Source organism: Felis catus, chromosome B3, assembly GCF_018350175.1.
Source record: "Felis catus isolate Fca126 chromosome B3, F.catus_Fca126_mat1.0, whole genome shotgun sequence".
Classification (NCBI taxonomy): domain Eukaryota; kingdom Metazoa; phylum Chordata; class Mammalia; order Carnivora; family Felidae; genus Felis; species Felis catus.
In genome coordinates, this window is record NC_058373.1 from 53,333,126 (window position 1) to 53,359,878 (window position 26,753).

General features: G+C 38.4%; 1 protein-coding gene and 1 long non-coding RNA gene across 5 annotated transcripts in view; one reads left to right on the forward strand and one right to left on the reverse strand.

The window, feature by feature from the left end:
• Positions 1-3,792: 3,792 nt before the first annotated feature.
• Positions 3,793-12,892, reverse strand: LOC109500672. Its single transcript, XR_002158371.2, has 4 exons — positions 11,785-12,892; positions 11,618-11,655; positions 8,377-8,501; positions 3,793-4,409 (listed from the first exon to the last, which is right to left on the reverse strand). It is a non-coding gene; the product is annotated as an uncharacterized LOC109500672 (long non-coding RNA).
• Positions 12,893-13,400: 508 nt separating this feature from the next.
• The window catches only part of TRPM7 (transient receptor potential cation channel subfamily M member 7), a 122,566-nt gene continuing 109,213 nt past the window's right edge, over positions 13,401-26,753 (forward strand). For all 4 annotated transcript variants that reach the window (XM_011282861.4, XM_019832437.3, XM_045059329.1 and 1 more), the window contains exon 1: positions 13,401-13,529. In XM_011282861.4, the coding sequence (XP_011281163.3) occupies positions 13,527-13,529 (3 nt within the window). In that variant the 5' untranslated portion in view covers positions 13,401-13,526. The remainder of the gene's footprint in view (positions 13,530-26,753) is intronic.

The window sequence follows — 26,753 nt, forward strand, 5'->3', positions numbered from 1 at the left end:
AGTAGGGGAGCAGATCTGTGATTCTTCATGAATGACAGGATTAGAAAATAACCATTTTGCAATCCTGAATGAAATAATTGGTTTAGGCAATGATCATCAGTGTATGAAACCATTAGATAAAAGGAAGGTGTAAGCTGTCAGCACCTGAAATCATAGATAAATCTCAACATTACTAAAAGTGGGACAACCAGACATTATAAGCCTTTCAATACACTATGAAGCACAAAGCACTGTGAAGTGTTTTTGCCAAAAATAATAACCTGGAATCTAATCAAATTTAGAGCATGAACTTCTAACTATGGGTAATATGGAGGATGAAGAAACAAGTTAAATGACACTCAAGGGAGCAAACTCATATATATAGAATATGCCACATTCTAAAAGACAACTGAATTGATTCTTGTAATAAATCAATAGCATAGAGGAGAAAAGTGAGGAAGGAGGAACTGCTGTAAATTAAAAGAAATTTCTGTGACATGATACCCAAATCCCTGTGTAGACCTTGTTTAGATCCCAATTCAGCAAACTAACTAAACAAGACATTTGTGAACCCGCTAGGAAAATTTGGTAATGAACCAGATAAAAGACAGTACCAAATAATTATTATTTTTTTTAGATATGATAATGTCATGAAGTCCATTTTTCTTTTTTTTCTTTTTTTTTTTTTTTTAATTTTTTTTTTCAACGTTTATTTATTTTTGGGACAGAGAGAGACAGAGCATGAACGGGGGAGGGGCAGAGAGAGAGGGAGACACAGAATCGGAAACAGGCTCCAGGCTCTGAGCCATCAGCCCAGAGCCCGACGCGGGGCTCAAACTCACGGACCGCGAGATCGTGACCTGGCTGAAGTCGGACGCTTAACCGACTGCGCCACCCAGGCGCCCCAAAGTCCATTTTTCAAAAGAGATGTATGTTGAACTATAGAGGAGCAAAATGATATGATATCCATGAGCTGCTTTAAATTAAATCATGTCCATGATCCGCTTTAAGTGAAATCAGCTTTGGGGCACCTGGGTGGCTCAGTCAGTTGAGTGTCTGACTTTGGTTCAGGTCATGATCTCGAAGTTCGTGAGTTCGAACCCTGCCTGCATCGGCTCACTGCTGTCAGCCTGTCAGCAGAGCCTGCTTGGAATCCTCTGTCCCCTTCTCTCTCTGCTCCTCCCCAACTTGCACTCTCTCCAAATTAAATAAATATTAAAAGAAAGAAAGAAAGAAAGAAAGAAAGAAAGAAAGAAAGAAAGAAAGAAAGAAAGAAAGAAAGAAAGAAAAAGAAGTTAAATCAGCTTCAGCTAAACAATAAGAAAAAGGAAGAAGATTAAGCAAATGCAGTAAAATCTTGATAATCATTGAAGCTGGGTGATGGGTGTTTGTTTCTACTCTTGTGTAGGAATGAAATCCCCCCCCCACACACACCACCTGCATGATATTTTTTATCAAAATTTTTCATTTTTCTTTGGAGAACTGTTTCATGTAATATTGCGAGGGAACAAAATTAGGTGTATGTTCAATTTCCTTTCATGTGCATCTCTCCTCATATTTTTACTCTTCAGCTGTATATTTATAATCATTTGGTATTAAGCACCTATGTTATATTTAAATCTTTTTCAAAGCACAGAGTCAATTAATACAGTGAATAGCTGGTTTCCCTAGTTATTTTATGTTTTTACATGTTTTAGTTTTACTTAGGGTCTTATGTATACTATAATTGGCTTTTATGATCTTAAAGTATAGTAGGTTAAGATTAGCTACCTGTGTGTTATCCCTTTGAGACTTTCATGAAACAAGATGAAAATCTCCTAAGAATAGTGTGGCAAGTATACACATACTGACACACATAAACAGACATATATACTTAGAGCAATTCCATTTTAATGACTTTTAACTTCCATTTCAGGAACTTCCTATAATGATCTTAAAATGCTAAAATCTTTTTTTTATATGAAATTTATTGTCAAATTGGTTTCCATACAACACCCAGTGCTCATCCCAACAGGTGCCCTCCTCAATACCCATCACCCACCCTCCCCTCCCCCCCACCCCCCATCCACCCTCAGTTTGTTCTCAGTTTTTAAGAGTCTCTTATGCTTTGGCTCCCTCCCTCTCTAACCTCTTTTTTTTTTTCTTCCCCTCCCCCATGGACTTCTGTTAAGTTTCTCAGGATCCATATAAGAGTGAAAACATATGGCATCTGTCTTTCTCTGCCTGACTTATTTCACTTAGCATAACACTCTCCAGTTCCATCCACGTTGCTACAAAAGGCCATATTTCATTCTTTCTCATTGCCACGTAGTATTCCATTGTGTATATAAACAACAATTTCTTTACCCATTCGTCAATTGTTGGACATTTAGGCTGTTTCCATAATTTGGCTATTGTTGAGAGTTTGAAATGCTAAAATCTTAATTAATTGCTATTAAGTTAGGATATATATGTTAGCAATGCTAATATAGGACAGAAATAATGATATCCAGTATCAGAAAATGAGATTTTTTTCCTGAGATTCCTTGTTTTCAATTTTTTACCAATATCCTATGTAAAGAAAACCTTTTTTTTTTAAGAAACCAGAATAAATATCAAAGCAAACAGCTGTTTCAAACTAGATAATTGAGTTTGAACAGACTTATCTTTATATATATATATATATATATATATTTTTTTTAACGTTTATTTATTTTTGAGACAGAGAGAGGACAGAGTATGAACGGGGGAGGGTCAGAGAGAGGGAGACACAGAATCGGAAGCAGGCTCCAGGCTCTGAGCTGTCAGCACAGAGCCCGACGCGGGGCTCAAACTCACGGACCGCGAGATCATGACCCGAGCCGAAGTCAGCCGCTTAACCAACTGAGCCACCCAGGTGCCCCAGACTTATCTTTTCATATATCTTACTACTTGGGTTTGCTCAAAAACATTGATATGTCTATGCAAATGGATAACAATTCACTAATAGAACCACCAATTAATAATTTAAACATTAACCACGAAAATTAAAATCTACAACACAGTCTCATAATCTCTGAAATCCAAAATCACTAATGTGTACAACCTGATTGTTCATCTCTCAGTTTTATGTGATTAAGTAAATCTCTGCCTAAGGCTGAAATTCAGAGATTAGGGTTTTTTTTGTGGTTGGTTTGTTTGTTTGTTTCAAAGATTAATTTTTTACATAAACCTCATAGTTTTTGGTTTGGGGTGCTTTTTGTTTGTTTGTTTTTATTTTCTCAAGAAATAGTTGAATCAAATGATTTAGGGGTAGCTCCAACATCAAAATTAGTTTTAAGAAAATTACCACTGTTCATTATAGTTGGATACATTTAGTCTCAGACCCCTCTAAACTCTACCCAGATAGTCATCCGTTCATTATAGACTTATATACACTTCAGAGCAGTTTATACAGTCCCAGCAAGAACATTCCTCATCAACACAAAGGCTTTGTTCAACTCAAGGGGGAATTTCTCTCTATGGCTACTGGTAATTGGTTCTAGTTTCTGCCCAAATACAGTCACTTGGGGTAGGGTTTTAAAACTTTAGGAAGAGATTTTTTTTTTTCTTTTAAAAATAAACTACAGCCAGGGACGCCTGGGTGGCTCAGTTAGTTGAGCATCCGACTTCGTCTCAAGTCTTGATCTTGCAGTTCATGAGTTCAAGCCCTGCATCGGGCTTACTGCTGTCAGAAGGGAAGGCCTGCTTCCCCTCTGTCCCCCTTCTCTCTCCCTTCCCTCACTCACATTTTCTCTCTCTCTCTCTCAAAAATAAATAAACATTAAAAAAAAAATAAAAAAATAAACTAGGGCCAAAGAAAAGTTACAAAAAATATGTATTAACTTGTATATTATGTAGCTAATTGACATATTTGCATGTAATAAAGTTTAAGAAGCCCAATTTTCATCCTCTCAATAATTCAAGAACTATTTACTGAATACCAATGATATGCCAGGCACTGTACTAAGCTATTGGGGTTAGAGATTAATATTTGAAATATTCCAGGTATTTTTGGTTGCCATTATATAAGCTTTCCTCTTGCAAACCAGGTTAATTTTTTTGAAAGAAAGCCTCAGGAAGAAAATCCATTAATCCTCTATACAAAGTACAACACAATTTGTTGGAACTGGATTAATCACTCTCTGCTTACATAAACAAAGGATTTTCCAAATTTATAAGTGTCTAATTTAGGTGACAGGGAAAATTTACAAAAAATAAACATTTCATATATTGGCTGTCTTTTTGTTTTGATGCTTTAATTGATTTGAATTATATTCATGTTGCCAGCATTCTAAGTTGTTCCTCTTCAGTTTTGAGATACAGTGTCTCTTTCTCAGTTGCCCAGGGACTTATTCTGGTAGCAAATCCATTCAGGGAAAGGTCAAAGCCTGATTACTGTGGAAACATTTATATAAGCCAGCTATTTGGACCTAGTGAAGAAAACAAAGATATTTAATTAGCTCATTAAATAGATTGAGGAAAAGGTTTTGTGAAAGACTGAATCAAGTATAATCTGTTCTCGATTATTAGTGACCAATTTCTCAGTTTTTGTTTTTGTTTTTATTGTCACAAAGGGTAATACAGAAAAAGGTTAAGGACATAAACTCTGGAATTAGACTGTGTTGGTTGTATTCCTGGCTCTGTCCTGTGCCTCAGTTTCCTCCTCTCTACAACAAGGACAATAATAAGGATACCTAGCTGATGGAGTTGAGAGGACTTAATACATGTTAAGTGTATCAAGAACAACAACTGGATAATAGAAACCATTCCACAAATGTTAGCTAGCCATTCAATGTAGGGAGGTAAAGACTTCGATGCTTTCAAATTGTTTCATTATAAACCTGCTTTATTCATCTGAATGTAAACCTCTATATTTGTGTGGATGTCAAGGTTTATAAAACATGTATTAAAGAATTATAGGGTGGTGCCTGGGTGGCTCAGTTGGTTAAGCATGACTTGGTCTCAGGTCATGATCTCACGGCTCATGAGTTCAAGCCCGATGTGGGGCTCTGTGCTGACAGCTCAGACCTTGGAGCCTGCTTCGGATTCTGTGCCTCCCTCCTCTCTGCCCCTCCCCTGCTCAAGCTCTGTCTCTCTCTCATTCAAAAATAAATAAACATTAAATAAAAGAATTCTGGGAAGTCATAAAACTTGATGAGCGTCACAGATACTAATCATTCAGAAGTTGTACTACTTATTGTTGCTTCAGATATAGTACAACTTACAATAAACTCAGAATATTCTAGAAATATTTTTTCCAGGTTAAAATTAAGCCTCTTTATTGTTAAATACCCTAAAACCTCAGAAAATCTGCTAATATTTAGAATATCCCCACTGCAGATGTTTGCATTTAAATCAGTGAAATGTGCTTCTGAAAGTTTCTAAATGTGAATGCAACACCAAGTATTGTATATATTTGTTAACAAATTTAAATTACAAAAACAAAGAAGAAATTGTCTTTATTACTGTAGCTTAGTAATAAGTCTTGAAGTTAGGTAGTATCATGTCAGCCCTCCACTTTGTTCTCCTTTAATACTGTGCTGGTTGTTTTCAGTATTTCGCCTCTCCATGTAAACTTTAGAAATGGCTTGTTGGTATCCACAAAGTAACTTACTGAGATTTTGATTGGAATTATGTTGAATTTATAGATCAAATTGAGAAGAACTGATATCTTGACAATACTGAGCTTTCTTACCCACGTAGATGGAGTATCTTTCTATTTATTTAGAGTTTATTTGATTTCTTTCCTCAGAATTTTGTAGTTTTCTTCATATGAATCTTATATATATTTTGTTAGATTCATACCAAAGTGTGTCATTTTTCGGTACTAATGTAAATGGTATTGTGTTTTAATTTCAAATTTCAATTATTCATTTCTCTTTTTTCTTTATTTTATTAGTTTTCTTTATTTTTGAGTGGCAGAGAGAGACAGAGCACGTGTGGGGGAGGGGCAGAGAGAGAGAGGCAGACACCGAATCGGAAGCAGGCTTCCAGGCTGTGAGCTGTCAGCACAGAGACCGATGTGGGGCCCAAACTCATGAACCGTGAGATCATGACCTGAGCTGAAGTCGGACACTCAACCGACTGAGCCACCCAAGCACCCCCAATTATTCACTTCTGATACCATTTTATCATAAGAAAAATTTTTTTACTTGAAAACCTTTTGTTGACCACACTATTGTAATTCCGTACAATAAAATAAAATAAATCAGTAGATTGAAGCAGTAAGATGGAAGATGGGTTGTATTAGTCCAGATTCTGCAGAGAACATAACTGATATATATATGATTGGCTCATGAAATTATGGAGTTTGAGAAATCCAACTATTTGCTGTTTGTAAGCTGGAGACTCAGGAAAGCTGGTGGTATAGCTCTGAGAACCAGAGGGCTGGTGACGTATTTGCAGTGAAGAACAGGAGATGACTGATGTCCCAGCTCATCAGTCAGGCAGAGAATAAATTCCCCCTTCTTCTGCCTTTTTGTTCTATTTGGGTCCTCCATAGATTGGAAGAAGCCGCATCCACACTGGGGAGAGCCATCTGCTTTACTCAGTATACCAATTCAAATGCTAATCTCGTGCAGAAACACCCTCACAGATCCTCCCTTAGAAATCATGTTTAATCTGGGCACTCCATGTCCCAGTCAAGTTGACACCCAAACTTAATCATCATGGGGGTAATCAGAGTTAGTATTCTAAGGCAGTGGTCCTCAAACTGAGGTATATTTATATATCCATGGTGATAAATGAAGACAAGGATATGGATAGTATTAAGGGAACTGATGTCTAGGAAATTGATTTCATAAGAGTAATTTAATTTTATATTTCTCTTACTTCCATCTTCTTTTTGTCCTTATTTCTAGCTTCTTAGAGGATATCTCAGTTGTTTCAACAGACCATGTGCACTAGGGTATTGGACACTCAGAAACTAAGGCCAGTGTAGTCAGTTTTAGAATAATACATTTTTTTAAAGTTTTATTTAGTTATTTTGAGAGGCGAGGAGAGGCGGAGAGAGAGAGGAGAGAGAGAATCTCAAGCAGGCTCCACACTGTCAGTGCAGAGAGCAACACTGGGCTTGGTCTCACCAACCAGGAGATCATGACCCGAGCTGAAATCAAGAGTCTGATACTTAACCGATGGAGCCACCCAAGTTCTCCTAGAATAAAACATTTAAAGAAAGAGATACAAACAGTAGCACAAGGCCTGAGCCACGCAAGAAGTAACCTAGCACACACTGTGTACTCCACAGAAGATGTTCAACAAATGTGATGGGTAAATGGATGGCTGATGAATTAAACAATATGCTGTGAGAACACAGACTTCCATGTTCTGCTCCACTTCCTGTAACCCTTTCCTATGTAAGAATAGCACTTTGTCTTAATCTGATACAACTCTGCATGCTTGAATCAAAGGACTGAGGTATATCTGTAGAATCTGGCCTATCAGTAGGTTTATTTTTTTCTTCAACAAATATTATTGGATGATTCCTCCATATGTGTCATTGAGCCCGGATACACTGGTAAATAAGACGGATAAGATTAGGTTCCTTGAACATTTGTTGGCAGGAGGTGAGGGGATTGGCATGTAAGTTGGTAATTAGAATACAGGGAGAGAAATGCTATTACAAGGAATATAGTATACAATGGGAGCATATAGAAGGAGCACCTAACTCAGATTCGGTGTGTTGTAGGGAGGAAATTAAAAAAAAAAAAATCTTGAAAGAAGGAATTTACAAGTTGAGTACTGATAAGGTACGTTTGAAGGGTATGGGAAGTGGGCTAGGAGAAGTAACTAGAGATAAAACTGGAAAAATAAGATGGGATCAGATACTAAGGTGTTGGGACCTGTTATAAGAGCAATAAGAGCCACTGAAGGGTTTTAAGTACAGAAGAGACTTAAGGACCATTCTTACTAAAGTAATTCTAAGGAAGAGGCTGTTTGGGTTTATATTACTGGAGTCCAAGCCTTTTATCACTTAAAAGGGTTGATATGACATGGTTGTACCTCTCTGCCTCTGTTTGAGTATTCTCTTTATCTAGAACACCTTACTATACTTCTATATACACCTTTCCAATTCTTCCCACAATACTCAATTCATATTCTAGGGCCCCCAAGCTTTGCAAATATTCCTAGCTGGTGATTAGATTCTACCACTGCATAGTGCCTTATTTGTATAACATTGTTTATCAGTTATATATTGCTGCATAATAGATAACCCCCAAATTAATAACTTGAAAGAACAAAAAACACATCATTTCTCAAAGTTCCCAAGAATCAGGAATTTGGGAATGGCTTAGTAGTGACTCTATCTCACAGTTTTTCATGAGGATATGTCAGTTGGGGATGCAGTCATCTGACATCTTATCTGGGGTTGAAGGATACATTCTCAGGATGGCTTACCCACATGGCTGGCAAGTTAATTTTGGTTGTTGCAGGAGGTATCATTTCCTCGTCCCTTGTACATCTTCAAGAACTACTTGAGTGTCCTCCTGACATGGCAGTTGAATTCCTCCAGAGTGAGTGATCTAAAAGAACAAGGTGGAAGCCAAAATGTCTTTTATGACCAAGGCTTGGAAGTCTGACACATTGCCATTCCCACTATATTCCATTGGCCACACAGGTCAGTCCTATTCAATATGGGAGGTTACGCAAGGATGAGAATACCAGGAAGTGAAGAACATTGAGGGCCCTATTGGAGGTTGGCTACCACAGCGATTATAACATTTATCTTCATTATGAGTTAGGCTTGTATCTATCTCTGTATCTAGATCATTCTCACCCTCCCTTTTTTTTTATTATCACTCCACTATGGAGTCTTTTTTAGACATGTTTTTCCTAATTATATCCTTCCCTTCATGAAACTGTAATGTTTATTTATGTCCTATGTGTACACCTGTGCTTTATATGTAAAAAGAGTAATATTTTTCACCCCCTGCCCTAAGAATCAGTTTTCACTTCCTTGAAGCAGATAATATCACCCCTTTTGACATTGAGAATGCATGTACTAGACTGACAGCTGAAAACCTGAGGATTGACTGCCTCCAATCTTCCTTCGGGGAAAGAACTAGGGGTGGGGGTGGGAGGGTAGGGGTAAGGGGTAAGTGGTGGTAAACTCTCTCCAGCCCACAGACACTTTCACTCACCCAAAGCAACATCATTTGTCCTGTCTTTCCTAGGAGACACCTGTAGTTCTTTGGAATTCAGTTCTTTCTGTTGCCTATGATGACCTCTGTTCTCTGATGAGTTTTAAAAATCATAGTTTTGTGGTTTATTTGCCTTTTTCTCATTAGAATGGATGTGGCATTCTCTTGTGGCTTTCTATATTCTAAGAGGAAGTGGGACTCTTCTTTTTCAGTTTCATGCAAATAATCAAAGGGATTTCTATGCACTAAGTTCCCAAGAGTGACTCTTAATGCCTTCTAAGGCAATGTCTGTAGCTTATGGTGTCTCATGGATTTTCTCATTTCTTCGTTTGCGTTGTGTTTGCGGTCATTTGTGTAGACAACATTTAATGAGCTGCTACTATGTTCTACCGCTGTTCTACATATTAGCTCATTTCAAACTATCCGTGACTCCTCTCTTTTCTCTCACACCCACATCCTGTCTGTCAGGTGATCCTTGGACTCTATCTTCAAAATATAACCAGTTCCTTTAAAAACTAAAAATGGACTTATGAAGGGCCTACCAATTGCATTTATTTCAGAGAAATGAAGACTTATTTTCATAGAGGAACTTGTACACAAATATTCATAGCAGCTTTGGTTGTAGAGACCCAAATGTCCTTCAAAAGGTACATGGACAAACTGTGGTCCATCCATGTCATGAGGTACTGTTTGGCAGTGAAAAAGAATAAACTGCTGGTGCAAGCAGCAGCTTGGATGGATCTCCAGGGAATTATGCTTAGTGAGTCTAGCCACAAGGGGATATATATTGCATGATTCCATTTAGGTAACAATTGTGAATAACATAATTATGGGGCTAGAGTTACAGATTGGTGGGTGTCAGAGGTTAGGAGTGGGATGGAAGGGGTGCAGCCGTAAAAGAGGTGACATGAGGGATCTCATGGTGATAGTTGGGCATCTTGATTGTTTGGGTGGTTAGTCCAGGCTACACATGTGACAAAATTGTATAGAGCTACACACAAACATATACACAAATGAGTGCACATATAACTGGTGAAATCTGCATAAACTCTGTGGATTTTGCCAATGTCAATTTCTTGGTTTGATATTGTGCTGTGGTTATATGAGATGCTGGGGGGAGGGGAAAGGGATATTGGGGAAATGTATTTGTACTTCTTTGTGCATTTCTTTGCAACTTCCTATAATTCTACAATTATCTCAAAGTGAAACATTTTATTTATTTATTTTATTAAAAAAATTTTTTTTAACATTTATTTATTTTTGAGACAGAGACAGAGCATGAGCAGGAAGGGTCAGAGAGAGAGGGAGACACAGAATCTGAAACAGGCTCCAGGCTCTGAGCTGTCAGCCCAGAGCCCGATGCGGGGCTCGAACTCACGGATCACGAGATCATGACCTGAGCCCAAGTCGGACGCCCAACCGACTGAGCCACCCAGGCGCCCCTTGTTTATTTATTTTAATTTTTTAAATGTTTATTTAGTTTTGAGAGAGAGAGAAGAGTGCGAGCTGGGGAGGGGCAGAGAGAGAGGGAGACACAGAATCAGAAGTAGGCTCTAGACTCTGAGCTGTCAGCACAGAGCCCAACGTGGGGCTCCATCTCACACCATGAGATCATGACCTGAGCCAAAGTCGGATACTTAATCGACTCAGACACCCAGGCACCCAGGTGACCCTTTTATTTATTTATTTTTAAATGCTTATTTATTTTTGAGAGAGACAGAGACAGTGTGCGAGTGGGGGAGAGACAGAGGGAGAGGGAGACAGAATCTGAAGCAGGGTCCAGGCTCTGAGCTGTCAGCTCAGAGGCCAATGCAGGGCTCAAACTGGTGAACCACAAGATCATGACCTGAGCCGAAGTCAGTTGCCCAACTGACTCAGCCACCCAGGTGCCCCAGAAAAACATTCTAAGTACACAAATAAAAAATCTAAGAGTTGGTATGGTACCATGCTTTTCCATTTTTTTTAAATCACGTATAACACTTCACTTAGTGCTTTAAAAAGAGTGTAGTAGTAAATGTTTGTTGAATTGTTGCAAATAACTGGGCAAGGATAGGAAGGAGAATCAGTATATGATTCATTGAGAGTGGGAATTAGAGATGTCATTGACCAAAATGGAAACAGAGCCCCTATGGGAAATAAGTGAGACAGAAAGAGAGCATTTAATGAACATTGTCTTAAATACTGAACACATCCATCTTTATTCATCACTGAACATTAAAGAGGACTATTCCTAATATAGTCTTAGGAACTCAGTATTTTTTTTTTATGTTTATTTATTGTTGAGAGAGGGAGAGTCCGAGAGGGGGAGGGACAGAAAGAGAGGGGAACAGAGGATCCAAAGTGGGCTCCTCACTGACAGCAGCTAGCTTGATGCAGGGTTTGAACTCATAAACTGTCAAATCATGACCTGAGCCCAAGTCAGATGAGCCACCCAGAACCCCCTAAGTACTTTTTTTTTTAAAAAAGAATTAATTCATCCTCCAGAATTGATTACTTACTGCACATCAGCATGTTGAACTTCAGGGCTTCTGATAACCTGTAAATTAAGGATTTTATTTTCATTAGTTCAATTAAAGATGAATTATATTTCTCATTTCTAACTGTGAACTAAATGCTCCAATTTAGCAAGAGCTCTGGAGATCAAGTGCCATGGAGCTATTATTACCTTTCTACATCATCCAAGCAAGGGATGAAGCATTTGTGGGTGCAAAAAAGGGCCAGAGTCACAGAGACTGAGGAAAACAAAGCACTCTCATCTCATTGTATTTTGATTTTCTGGTTTTTCTCCACTTTCTAGATTATAAACTTGATTCAGGCAGTAAGTGAGTAGGCCCAGCTGACATCTAGAAAATAAACATTTATTGAATGTATGCATAAATTAGCCAAAATCCCTGCCCCAAGGGGCTGATAATCTAGTAGGAAAGGTATGACACATGTAAGAGTGTTTTTTTTTAAACCTTGGTCCTGCTGGACCTGCCAGATGGGGAAGGAATACACAGTACTTGAAGATTGTTCACAAGAACTGCCAAAGCATATTAGGTAAAACAATGGGCAGATTAATTTTGTTGAAGATTATGTTCATAATACATAACATACATACATAAACATGATCATAATGTTTAAGTTATAGTTATGCTGAATGAAAGGAGCCAGACCAAAAAAAAGGTACATGTTGTATGATTCCATTATATAAAACCATGAAATATGCAAACGAATCTATAGTTACAAACTGCGGAGGAACCTTGAGGGGTAATGAGTATGTTCACTGGCTTGTCATAGTGATTTCGTAAGTGCATACATATGTCAACACTTGCCAAAATGTACATTTAAATATGTGTAGGTTATTGTATGTCAATTATTCCTCAATAAAGCTGTTTTTAAAAAAGAGGTGTGATAAAATCAGGTAATAGAGGATCAGATGGACCAATTTTTTCCTCGGGAGAAGAATCATATGTGAAAAACAACTTAGTAAACTATCGCTAATTGTCAAACCTTGGCTGGTGTGTTAGCAAAGGAAAAGAAAAGGCAGAGAGGTATTAGACCCAGGAGCAACCTGCAGTCTTTGGTTAAGGCACGTGCTGTATGAGTTGTCTGTGGGCGACATCTCCGGAGGGAAAGGATGCAGCCCACAGTTAAATCTGGGAGAATTTTTTCTGGCAGAAACAGGGTAAATTGGAGAGAGAACATGATTTGGGGTGTGATGATTTGGCATTTTGGAGGAGGAGAGTAAGGCCCCCGTCTAACGCACAGGTAAGGGGCTCGGAAACGCAGCAGAGCACAGGCAGTGGCCAAGCCCTGTTAGCGCGGGGGGGGGGGGGGGGGGGGGGGGAAGGCCAGGCCCCGCTAGCGGTGATGAGACCACGCCGCAACTCCAGGCAGGATCCCGGAGGCCCAGAACCTTAATCCTCCACTATTGCTTTCTTCAGTTCCAACCCGGGAGGGGACACAGATGTTTGTGCGAGTCCCGCCCTGGGAGAAGAACCGACCCTTCCCGGGAAACCCACAGCGCTGGAGCTAGAAGCTCCCGTGCCCGGCGCGTGCGCGCGGCGCGCAGGGAAGCAGTCTGGAAGTGAGGGAGCGCGCGCCCTTCACGTGACCCAGCCCGCGGGCGGCGACGCACACGACGCGCCCCTCACGTGGTCTGTCTTCAGCCCCGTCGCCGGCGGAGGCGGGCGCGGGCGCGTCCCTGTGGCCAGTCCCCCGGAGGAGTTGGTCGCACAATTATGAAAGACTCAGCTTCTGCTGCTAGTGCCGGAGCTGAGTTAGTTCTGAGAAGGTTTCCCTGGGCTGTCCTTGTCCGGCGGCCTCTGCTGCCGCCTCCGGAGACGCTTCCCGATAGATGGCTACAGGCCGCGGAGGAGGAGGAGGTGGAGTTGCTGCCCTTCCGGAGTCCGCCCCGTGAGGAGAATGGTACTGGACCCACGCAGGCCCCGGCGGGGGAATAGTCCTGGGGGGTTGCGGAAGGGAGGTGGGGAGGACCCGACCGGCCAGTGTGTGTCCGGGGCCATGCTGCCTGGGGCGAAGGAACCCCTAGTTGCCTTCCGGACTTGCCCCGGCGGGACGGGAGTGCAGTTCGTTCGGGGGTGAGGGGCAGGAAGCAGGTAGCAAATCTCGCCCGACGGCTCGCCGCGGGAATCCCCACAGCAGATCCCTGGCTCCGACCAGGGACCGCTCGAGGCGGCAGAAGCGCGAGCCAGGGAGTACCTGGATGAGCAGAGCGGCCGCAGCGCGCCAGACGCAGGGCTCAACCTCCGCATCTCCTGGGAGCGCCTTCCTCCTGGCGCCAGTTGCTAGCAGATAAGGGAGCCAAATGCTCTGCTGAAGTTCTGCTTGGAAAGGGAAGGAGGGCTGGGAGGGAACAAAAAAGGGATAGAGGACGCGGGATTGGAACTGTGCCTTGTTTGCTGCGCAGTAGATACTCTACAGGTACGTTTCCCTTTTGGAGCCAAAGAGGAGGGGTTTGACGGTATTGACGGTGGACCTGGTTTGCAGTTTTCTTTAGCAAGAATTAAACATTTTTGTTGGGGGCGCTGCTGGAGGTATCGAGGCGATGTGTTGTCTGGATTTATATCTAACAACCCCATCTGTTGCTCTAGAGAAGGGTTAGTTGTGTTTTAAACCTACGGTGCAGAGTGGCGAGAGGGATGCGGTGCATTGCAGCTTTCGTTAGAGCCTGTTGTTGTTGTTGTTGTTGTTGTTGTTGTTGTTGTTGTTGTTGTTAAGGCCAGGGATCAAATTTGAAGATTTTTTACAAAGAAAGTAATTTACAGGGACTTACAGCGAGGTGTTTTTCTGGTCAGTTCTTGAACTTGTTGGTTTCGTGCAAACAACTCTCCCTCTGCTGGAGTCTGGCAGGTTTACTTTTCAGCAGAAGTTAATTTAGGTGCCATACAAAAGTGAAACCACGAATATAGTTATACTTTGAATAAATAATGCACCTTACACTGTTTTCCACCTTCTTTGGTAATGTAAAGTCAATAAAAACTTCGTTTTACTTTTTTTCCTAATTTTAAAAGAAGGGTTTAAGTTTCTTTACTGATGCCAGATATTTTAACTTGTTACATGGATTTTTAAGAGACTATGTTTTGGGGTGGGGGTTGAATGAAAGTTCCTTTTGTATGAAAAAAAGCAAACCATTAGTTCTGAATCTTCGGTGATGTGTCTAGTTTTTCTTTTTATGGTAAACAGTATAAATTTGAACATTATCATTTCAGTATCTTAAAAAACATTTAGATACCTTAGAAAATGGAAATTAAGATGATTCATCACCTTCAAAGGCATTGTTTCCTAATATTTTATTAATACAACCAGACACCTTTGTTTCTAATGACTTTCTAGTGAAAATTTATAATTTCTTAGTCTTACCTTAGATGCTCTTCTCAAACTCGGCCTCTTAATGTCTTGTTTGCATGCTTTGAAACCCAGCTTCCAAAAATTAAGATGTGGTCTGAGTTTCTCCTTTTCCTGCTCTCTTTTCATTTATGTCCAGTCTTTTTATAGCAGATGTGCTCCCCCAGACGGTATGTTGGTATACATAAGTTGTGCACCATCCTTGGCACATAACGTGAACTCAGTGTTGGTTGTACATGCTAACATTCCTGTTGATTTTACAGAGAGAAATTCTCACTTTAAAAATTTGAAATTTAGGATCTGATTTTAGTTTTTACATGCTTGAGTCCTGACTGCTATTGAGTTCTGGAATTTTTTTTTTTTTAATTTCCAATTAAATTATAGTGAAAACTGAAAACTGAGTTTGTCCAATAATAATCTGTTGAGCCCCCTCAAATTTTAGGTCAGCACTGTAACCTGAAAATTCACTGAAGTATCTTGTATCTACACTGTATAATTCTTACTGTAAATTCTTATTTAAAAAAATTTTTTTTAACCTTTATTTATTTTTGAGACAGAGAGAGGCAGAGCATGAACGGGGGAGGGGCAGAGAGAGGGAGACACAGAATCTGAAACAGGCTCCAGGCTCTGAGCAGTCAGCACAGAGCCCGACGCGGGGCTCAAACCCACAGATGGCAAGATCACGACCTGAGCTGAAGTTGGACGCCCAACCGACTGAGCCACCAAGGTGCCCCTGTAAATTCTTATTTAAAGCATTTGCTTCTTTCTGGTATTCAGTTTCTTCTTTGACACTAAAAGAAAGCATACAAAATTTTTCTGCATTTTAAAAAGCTTTAAAACTAATCAGCTAACCATAAAATAATATAAAACAAAATACCAAGAAACACAAGTTAAAAAACTGGAGTGGAATCAAATTTTGTACAAAATTATCTGCCGTGGCTATTGGAAATAATTTGTTTTATTCATTTGGTAATCACTTATTTAGTGGTTAATATATTCCAAGCACTGTCATAGGCACTGGAGCGGCAAATATGTGCTAGACAAGTTTTCCACTTTCAAACAGCTTACATTCTAGTTATTTATAAAAGATCTAGTTGTCAGTGGAAGGTGCATACATCATAAACAGTGTCTACTGTATTGCACACACTGTGATACCTTAATAGTTTTGAAGGCAGTACAGATAGGCAAAAACCAGGAGGATAGTGTGATACCATTGCATAGATTACTTTGAAAATACGGGGTAATCAAGGAGAGAAAGGAAAGTCTGGGTGGGTTTGCCCAAAAGCTGATAGTACTAGAGCCTTGTAGAGGCAGTAGGAATTGGAATTAAACTGGAGATAGAAGGGGCATTGAATTGGTGGTTTTAGTCCAAGGGAATTGAGGGTTAGAGGGAAGAAAATCCTTAGTTTATTCAGGGAACTACTGTACAAATACTTTATGTAGATATGAATGAGTGGAGTATGGGATGATATGGGATGCTGGTGGGAGTATTCTAGAGACAGACAAGGACCAGATTTCTGAGGGCAATGTATGTCATGTGAAGAAGTTTGGATTTCATGCTGGAGATGTATGGGATCCACTTAAGGAAACAATATGGAAGATGAATGGTGTGTGTTTAAGTTGAAAAGAGAGACCCATGAGGAGGCAATAGCAAGACTCCGACCAAATGTCAATGGTTTGAAATGAAGTAGTAGAAGATGGAACAGATTGAGATGTTTAGGAGATAGAATATTCAGAACTTGGTTACTTTGCGGAGTAAAGTATGTGTGTATTGGCAAATGTCAGTAATGAGAACGCGACATAAAATGAAAATGTGTTATAATTGAAGTCATTACTTAAAATATGCAAATTAATACTTAAAGGCAGTACTTAAAATGTACACTTTTGGTTTTGATTTTTAAATAAAAGTCTGTTGACGCACAAGCACTTGGAAAAGTTTGAGAGTTCCACCAATCAGATATTTTTGGACTAGTGGTCTGATATTCTCTCTCTCTTTAACATTATAATATGGGACATTTCACACATACAGAAATATAATAGGAAAATCAATCACCATATATCCATGACCAGTTTGAAATGTGTATTTTGTTTCCTCTATTATCACTCCCATTCCCCCTTAAATAGGATGACTTAAAAGCAAATCTTGGACATATCTATAAATGCTTCATTCTGTGTATCTCTAAAAAGATAAGGACTCTTAATACATCCATAATACTATTAACACACCTGGAAAATGAGTAATTCTTTAATATAATTAAATATTCAGCTTATTTCCCTGATTGGTTCATGTTTTTCTTCAGTTGGCTTGTTTAATTCAGAATCCAAAGAATTCCATATAGCATTTGGTTGATAAATAAGTCTTTCAGTCTCTAGTAACCCCTCCCTTTTTTTTTTTTTTTTTTTGGTCTTATCACTTACCATTTATTTAATAAGAAAAATCCAGATCATTTGTCCTGTAGAATTTCCCACAGCTTGGATTTTGTTTGATACATCCATACAGTGTGATGTAACTTGTTTCTCTATTTCCTGTGCTTAATCTAGACTTGATCAGATTGTGGTATGATATTTTGGCAAGAGTACTTCACAGGTCGTGCTATGTATCTTGTATTGCATCACATTAAGAAGCACATGCTTTCTGATTGTTTTTCTTTTCTCTTTTCTTTTCTTTTTTCTTTTTCTTTTCTTTCTCTTGTTAGGATTGATCAGTGGGTTTGGTGGTGTTAGCTGCCTGATCAGTTGTGAATTTCTTGGTTAGACACTTATATAGTTTTAGTAGTAGCCATTGATGATTATTGCTATTGATCTGTTATTTCTTTCTAGGTTTTTCTTTTTTCTTATTTTTTGTAGTAACCTTTCAGTATATGATTAAATTTTAGTTTTCTCTTTCTTTCTTTCTTTCTTTCTTTCTTTCTTTCTTTCTTTCTTTCTTTCTTTCTTTCTTTCTTTCTCTTCCTTCTTTCTTTCTGACTTCCTCCCTTCCTTTCACAACTGCTTCTTAAATGCTTGCTTTAAATTTGGTGCCTGGAGGTACCCAAATTCAGAGTAGTTGAGATTAGTTTAGAATGAGCATTATTTGGCTATCTGTAGGGATATTAACCGAGTCACTTAACGTGTGTTAATATAAAAGAACTTAGATATATGTCATTTTTATTTTTTTTAAGTTTACTTATTTATTTTGAGAAAGAGCAAGCAAGGGAGGGTTAGAGAGAGAGGAAGAGAGAGAATCCCAAGCAGGCTGCATGCTCAGCCTGGAGCCCAACGCAGGGCATGATCTCACTATGGCACGATCACGACCTGAGCCACCATCAAGAGTTGGGACGCTTTTGATGTATGGTGGTAGGCAGTTTTTTTGAAGTTGGTAGACTTGGCTCTTCACATAAGCATCTCTGCCAAATCATACTCTTTGAGGAGCACTGCTGTTACCCTCTCTGTCTGTAAAAAGCAGATGATAATCTTTACTTGATATCAGGAGAATACTAGGATTAAAGTTTGTGAGACACTGTTTGTCCCTCTTTGCATCATGAAAAAATGTTACTAACTTAACACCTTAACTATCTAGCTACCAGACTGCTGGAAACCACTACTTTTAGAAACCCAGCTCCTCATGGAAAGAAAACACTTTTGAGCCACATCATTATTAGGAATATAGCAACCTGAGCCCAGAGTTCACTGATTGAAAAATATGTGCAAAGTGAAAGTTAGTAGGCTTAGTTACCTATTTTCCTCTGACAATTTGGTAGTATGCTGGGAATGAATAGAAGGAAAGTTATCTGAGAAGCCGACTATTACTGTAAGGAGATTGGATAAACATTAACTAGACTAGAAATATAGGTCTATAAATTACCCTTGGGTATATAAACCAGTGGTCTTCCTTAGGTAATTTACAATACCTAATACCCAGAAGGTACTCTTGATTTAGAAACGTGTGTAACAGGCTTTAGACCGATTTTCATAATATTAGCTAACATGTAGTAGCATTTAGCTGTAGTCATTGTTCTAAATGTTTTACATATATTATTGCATATTATTACTCTCAAAAAAAATTCTTGAAGTAGGCACTTTCTCTCCATTATTTATGGAAGGAACAGAGAGGCAAAATCACTCAACCAAAGGTCATTAGGCCAGTAAGTGGTACAGCAGATAATTGACTCACCAAATTATGCACTTGGAGAAGGACCTTGATACTCAGAGACATGTATATTTGTGAGATCTAAGATGGCAGGTGTTATGTTAAGTAAAAAGTTAAGGTCATTTTTTTTAATATTAAAAAATTTTTTTTTAAAGTTTATGTATTTTGAGAGAGAAAACGCACGAGCAGGGTAGGGACAGAGAGAGAGGGAGAGAGAGAGAGAATCCCAAGCAGGCTCTGCACTGTCATTGCAGAGCCTGATGTGGGGCTTGAACTCACAAACCATGAGACCATGATCTAAGTGGAAATCAGGAGTTGGATGCTTAACTGACTGAGTCACCCAGGTACTTCAAAAGTTAAGGTCATGAAGAATGTGTTACCTTAAAAAAATTTATTTACCATATTTTTTCTTCATATGCTGTAAAACTTAGAATTTTCTTTATTACCAAATTTCTATGTAATATCCTTAAGATAAATTATTCAGAATTCAGTTGTATGCATTGTATACATTGTATACATTGTCGAAGTGCAGAGATTTACTAGTCAGAAGGAATCCTTAGTAGATTGGAAATTCATTAAGTAGATTTCTGTGATGGGTAGAACTCTTTCATAAAAACTGTGAAAATCTAACATAAGTGTATTAACAAATACTCAGAGATAGAGAATAGATTGGTAGGGTTTACTCACAATATGAAGGCTGGAGTTTTGTAATAGAGAATGTCCTAATGTTTTCTTTAGATTTGTCTTTTTCAGATTAACTTTTGTGGCATCATCTGAAAGTATATCAGTGGTCATTGAATTAGATTAATGTGATGGATCCATTTAATTCAACAGATTCTGTTGCTTTGGGAAAAATATTAGGTAACAAGGAGACAGGAATAAAAGTGAAGAATTTAAATTGTACTGTTTGATTACAGGTACATAATATTTTTAAATAAATGTATATCATTTGAATTCTTTGGTAATTGTTTTTTGTTGTGGAATTCAGATCGATAAAAGTGTGATCATAATGTAATAGCAGTCTATGTACTTACCGCCCAGCTTGAGAAATAAAATATTGGAGGTAAAATTGAAACTTCCAAGTACTTCATCAAAATCCCATTCCACTTTCCACTTCTGCAGACATAACTGTCTCCTGTTGTTCCTTTGCTTGCTTCTTGTAGTTGTAAATATATATTATATATCTTATATATGTTGTATATATGTAGTATTGTCTCTCTATGTATTATAGAATTATAACACATAGTAGTTCCTGGTAGTTTTATATATATGGAATTACGTACATCTTTTTATGGACTTTTTAAAAAAAATTTTTTTTAACATTTATTTAGAGCATGAGCAGGGGAAGGGGACAGAGACACACACACAGAATCTGAGGCAGCCTTCAGGCTCTGAGCTGTTAGCACAGAGCCCACTGTGGGACTCGAACTCACGAACTGCAAGACCATGACCTGAGCTGAAGTTGGACGCTCAACTGACTGAGCCACCCAGGTGCCCCTTTATGGACTTTAAAAAAAAATTTTTTTTTAAGTCTGTATTTATTTTTGAGAGAAAGAGAGAAACAGTGTGTGAGCAGGGGAGGGGCAGAGAGAGAGGGACACACAGAATCTGAAGCAGGCTCCAGGCTTTGATCTGACAGCACAAAGCCTGATGCAGGGCTTGAACCCACAGACAGTGAGATCATGACCTGAGCCGAAGTCGGAGGCCCAGCCAACTGAGCTACCCAGGTGCCCCATGGAATTTGTTGGTTTTTTAAATCAACATTAGGTTTTGGAGGTTTATTCATATTAATAATACAGGTAAGGTCTAGGTCACCACTTTCATTTTGTTTTTATTTACTTTTTTTTTTATCTTTGTTCTCATTCAAAGTTAACATTACTACTTCTCTGTAAGATATCCTCCCCGTGCATGCTCAGAGCAGCTTTTTAGTTCACCTCTTTTAACTGCTGTTTACTATTCCATTATAGAATATACTATCCATTTTACTGTTGTTTGGCATTTGGGTTATTTCCTTTTTTTTTTTTTTTTTTTTTTTTTTTTTTTTTACAAATAATGGTGCATGTATGTATCATCTAATGTACAAGTGTGAGAATTTTTCTAAGATGCATATATCTAGAAGTAGAATTGGTAAATCGTAGGGTGGGTGCATTTTCAACTTTAGAGATAATTGCCAAAGTGTTGACCAAAGTAGTTGTGTGGTTTATACTCCCTATAAAGTATATGAGAATTTCCAATTCTGCCAACATCTTTGCCACACTTCATTGATTAGGTTCTTTTATTTTGCCAGACTCATGAATGTGAAGTAGTTCCTCATTGTTTCAATTTGCATGTTACTGATTACTAATACTGAGTATTATTTCAGGTTATGAGTTTTTGGCTATGGTTTCCTTGTCTCTGATGAATTGCCTATTTATAGTCTTTGCTCATTTTTCTATTGGATTATTTTTTTCTTATTTACTTGTAGAAGTTCTTTATGTATTCTGCATATTTTTGGGTGGTACTTTATGGCTACAAATATCTTTTCTAGCCTGTAGAAAAGGCTAGTAGAGTAAAAATTTCTTAACTTTTTACTTGGTTAATGGTAAGCTATTTACTTATTTTAGATTGTTGATGTACATTTTTTTTAATGTTTATATTTTAAAAAAATTTTACCGTTTATTCATTTTTTTTTTTGAGGGAGTGAGTGGGGGAGGGGCAGTGAGAGAGGGAGACACAGAATCAGAATCTGAAGCAGGCTCCAGGCTCAGAGCTGTCAGCACAGAGCCCAATGCAGAGCTTGAAGTCACAGACCACAATATCATGACCTGAGCCGAAGTCAGATGCCCAACCGACTGAGCCGCCCAGGCGACCCAGATGTTTATTATTTTTGAGAGAGAGAGAGAGATGGGGGGACCAAGCACAATGGTGAAGGGACACAGAGAGAGGGAGACACAGAATCTGAAGCAGTCTGAAGCAGGCTCCAGGCTCTGAGCCGTCAGCACGGAGCCTGACGTTGGCTTGAACCCACCAACCACAAGACCATGACCTAACCTGGAGTCAGATGCTCAACTGACTGAGCCACCCAGGTGCCCTGATGTACTTTGGTTTTTAATGTTAGTGTTATAATTTATCTGTATTTTCTCCTTTTTTTAAAAAAAAAAAGTTTATTTAAATAATTTCTGCACTCAATGGGGGGCTCAAACTCACAACTCTGAGACCAAGAGTCTCATGCTCTTCCAACTGAGCCAGCCAGGTGCCCCTATCAGTATTTTCTTTATAGCATGTGCCTTTTATTTTCCTGAGGTCATAAAGTTATTCTATTTTTTTTTTTTTGGTAGAAATTTTAAAGTTTTGCTTTTCACATTTTGACTTTAATCCATGTAGTATTCATTTTTGGATTTAGTGTGATAGTTCATGTACACAGAATAAATCATATCTTCTCCTAATTCATATTGTTCTCTCCATCATACAACAAAAGTTTCCTTCAAGGTAAGTTTTTGTTTCCAAGCAACTTGTTCCATTGTTCTGTTTGTCTGTTCCTGTGTCGGTATATTTATTTTGTTTTTTTAGCACTCTTAGGTATCTAGGTAAAATAACTTGGCATAAACAATTAAAAATTTGAGGGCACCTGGGTGGCTCGGTTGGTTGAGCATCCAGCTCTTGCTTTCAGCTCAGGTCATGAACCCAGGGTTGTGGGATTGAGGCCCATGTCAGGCTCTGTGCTGAGTGTGGAGCCTGGTTGAGATTTTCTCTGCTCCCTCTCCCTCTGCCCTTCTTCCCCATTCGTGCTCTCTCTCTCTCTTTAAAAAAAAAATAACAAAAAATTAGAAGTTTTTTTGGCCAACATGCTTATTTTTTTTTTTAAGTTCATGGGGTGGGGGCGTGGTGGCCAAAAGAAAGGAAGAGAGAGAGAATCCCAGGCAGGCTCCTCACACTGTCAGTGCAAAGCCCCATATGGGCTCAAACCCACAAACCATGAGATTATGTCCTGAGCTGAAGTTTGATGCTTAACCAACTGAGCCATCCAGGTGGCCCTTGGCCAATATGCTTATTATCTTTTTTATCTTGATGAGTTTCGATCCCTTTTCATTTTATTAATAATTCTTTATATTAAAATGAATTACTCTAGGTAAGACTCTTTCTAGAATACATAAGGAAAAAATTACTACTCTTTGAGCTAGATTCAGGTTGGCCACATTTTAGACTCAATTGTGCCTTGTCTTCATTTATTTAGTACCGTAGACTCCCAAGATACAGTGTGATGGCAACTGCTCACAGTTCTTCATCAAACATTTTCTGTTCCATAAGTCTAGGGTAATATTGGACTGTTAAACAACCAGAGTAGCAATCTCCATGAGGTCAGCAGGAAAGCAAAACAGAAAATAAGGTTGGATATAATAAGACTCTCTTTACAAACATAGTTATAGTCAGAATTTGATTCAGTTTAATTTTTTTAATATATAAAACTTCACCAACTGTTTGTTATTCCACAGAGACTTTTCAGTAGTGTCTTTAAGATCCTCTCAGAATTCACATCTGAATTACCAGTGATACCTAATTATTAGTGAATTAGTTAAGTAGTTGGCAGCTAATTAAGAATAAGAGCAGAACTCTAGAGTAACGGCCTTTAAGAATGCCAGAAGGTCAAATGAGTTGGGCTCTAGATAGAGGGAGAAAGATAGAGGAAGTCAGAGTGCCAGCCTATTTCAACATTTTGCTTTAGGCTAGCCTTAATTTTTCTTTGTCACTGTCTGTGCCATTGTTAGCAGGCATATTGACCTGTGTACAAATGTTTCACATAACTCAAAATTTCTAGGTCTGTAACGTCATTTAATTTTTAAGTATATGCATTTTATTAGTATGTAAACCCCTTAATTTTTTTTTTGAGTGTGGGTCACATTTTCCTATTTCTTCTTAAGTCTCGTCACTTTGAATTGTGTAATAGACACCGTGAATGTTACCTTTTAGACTCTGAGTTCTGTTACACCCCTTCTGAAGACTTGATTCTTTTTAAAGTAGTTGTTATGAACTCAGTGTTTGTGCCACTCTCCCCTAAATTCTTTGTTAAAGCCCTAACCTCCAGTGTGATGGCATTTGGACATGGGGTCTTTGGGAGGTAATTAGGGTTAGATGAGGTCATGAGGCTAAGGCCCTTATAAGAAGAGACACCAGAGAGCTTGCCCTGTACCATGTGAAGACACAGTGAGAAGATAGCTGTCTGCAGCCCAAGGAGAGAGTCTTTATCAGACATGAACCCTGTTGGAACCTTGATTGATGTTGGATTACAGTTTCTATAACTGTGAGAAAGTGAATTTTGGTTGCTTAAGCCCCCTAGCTTATTGTATTTGTTATGGCACTCAGAATAGATTAAGATAGTAGTTGATTTACTTGACTGTACTCAGATTCCATACTCTGTCTCATTGTGGGCAGCCAAAGTGTCCGTTCAGTTCTTTTATTCTTAATTGGGCTGCTTGGAGTCTGTACTGTGTATACATTTTTCATGGGTCGGCCATAGGTTGGGGCACCCTTTATGTGACTTTCTCCTTTGAAGGACTTTTCCCATCGCTTTCCAACTGCTTTTGTCACCTTGAACTTGATATTTTGTTTTTTTAAGCCAGTAAGACTCTGGGATTTCCATTGGAGTTTTAGATGTTCAGTAGGTATGGAGTGGGGCCTGTTACGGAAAAGCCTTAAAAACTGGGAAACTCATTCAGTGCTGTCCTTTCATTTTTAATAGACTCCATTCAATTTCTGCCTGCTTTTGGGTCTTTAGTATGTAAACTAGTTGTTTTTTTGTTTGTTTGTTTTTGTTTTTATTTTGTCCAAAGTTTATGGCTGTTATTTGTGGGAGGGTTAGTCTGCTAGAGCTAACATAGCTAGCAGCTCCTTTTTAATATTAATATATAGAATCATAGAGTGTATTCAGTTTTAAAAGTAGATTGATTTCCAGTTGTTACCTTGAAGTAGAAAAAAGCAGTCTTTAATTTTTTCCCCCAATTTTTACCATTAGCATGTAGGCGGGAAGGAGATATGCTGGTACTAATTTATGGAGACAGTGGATGAGGTTAGAGGGTTTATTTATAATGTATGTGCCCCTTATTGTTGGTAGACAGGAAGAATTTATAACTTAAAGAATTTTGAAGCATTGTTGAGATTTGACAGTGTGTTAGGCATTCTGCTGAAACGCCTCGCATGGATCATTTTGTTTTATCTTCAGAGCAACATTATAAGATAGGTATTGTTATTAGGTCACAACGTCAGAAGGTTGCATGGATAGTAAACAACAAAGCTATAATTCTAACTCCAGTTACTCAGACTCCAGAATTTCTGCTCTTTCACTACTGAATATCACGAAGTGATTTTTAAGTTAATTTCTAGTGCTAACATTCTGTGATTATAGTTAGTTTTTACTTTACCTAAAACATTTGTTTAGGAATTTTCTGGTTTGTGTTCATAGTGTGCCACCTCTTGGTAAAATTCAGTAATGCGGCCCAGCAAAACAAGGAGAAGAGAAGTATAAAAATAGAAATTAATATAAGTTTAAAATCCATGCACATTTCATTGGGTATGTGATGGCAGGGAAGAAACTCAGAATTCCAAAACTTGCATAAACCTATCGTTGGGAGGGATTTATAACCATCACCTGGGGGTATGTGACTCTCAGGTGTCTGAGGCCAGTCCCTAATGTAATAAATGAGGGCCATGCACAGGAATGCTTTGTGTGGAGAGCATATATTTACATTTGACAGCTACACAAAGTGAGAAGACCGCAAGCCCTTGAAATAAAATTGGTGAATATTAAAGTTAGGGGAAGCTATAAGAGATAGTCTTGAAACATACTAATGTCATTGATGTCCCTACAGACAAAAATTTGGTCAAAATTTGTGAGCATCAAGAGTGACACGATCTAAGTTACTTAGCAAACAGTTTCACTAAAGTTTTAGATGGATATGCCAATTAGAAACTACTGTGGAAAGTTTGAGGTTTTGAAAGGATAGCACTGGCTGTTTATTTTTTTATTTTCTATTTTTTTTCTTTCAGAGAGAGAAAGAGTGTGTGCATGAGTGGGGGAGAGGGAGAGAGAGAATCTTAAACAGATTCCATGTTGAGTGTGGAGCCGACGTGGGGCTCGATCCCCATGTCCCTGGGATGACCTGAGCCCAAATCAAGAGTGGTCTTTCAACCAACTGAGCTACCCAGGCGCCCCTGGCTGTTTGTTTAGAAAAAGAATGATAAAATGAAACTAATTTGTGAGCAAGATTTGTGTTATGTCCTAAAATTCAGTAGCACTCCTATTTTGAGTAGTTAGAAAATGAATACTAAAAGTGGCTGAAGTGTCTTAGGTTGATGGTGATTGGAAAAGACCATTATTTCTGGAAAAAAACTAGTATATCTACTCAAAGTACTAGATTTTTTTGCCCAGTGATGTTTAGGTTTTATTGTTTTATATATATACAATTTGTATATGATTTATTGTATTTTTATTTATTTCATTTATTTTATTTATATAGGACTTATATATGATTTATATATATTTATAGATGACACAACATCTATAAATATATGATTATTTTAAGTGTTTTTCTTTTGAAATTCCTACAGGAAAAATAACTTTGTTAATGAACATTTAAAATTCTTCAGTCCCACCTTTTTTTTTTCCCCCCTCATTGAAAAGC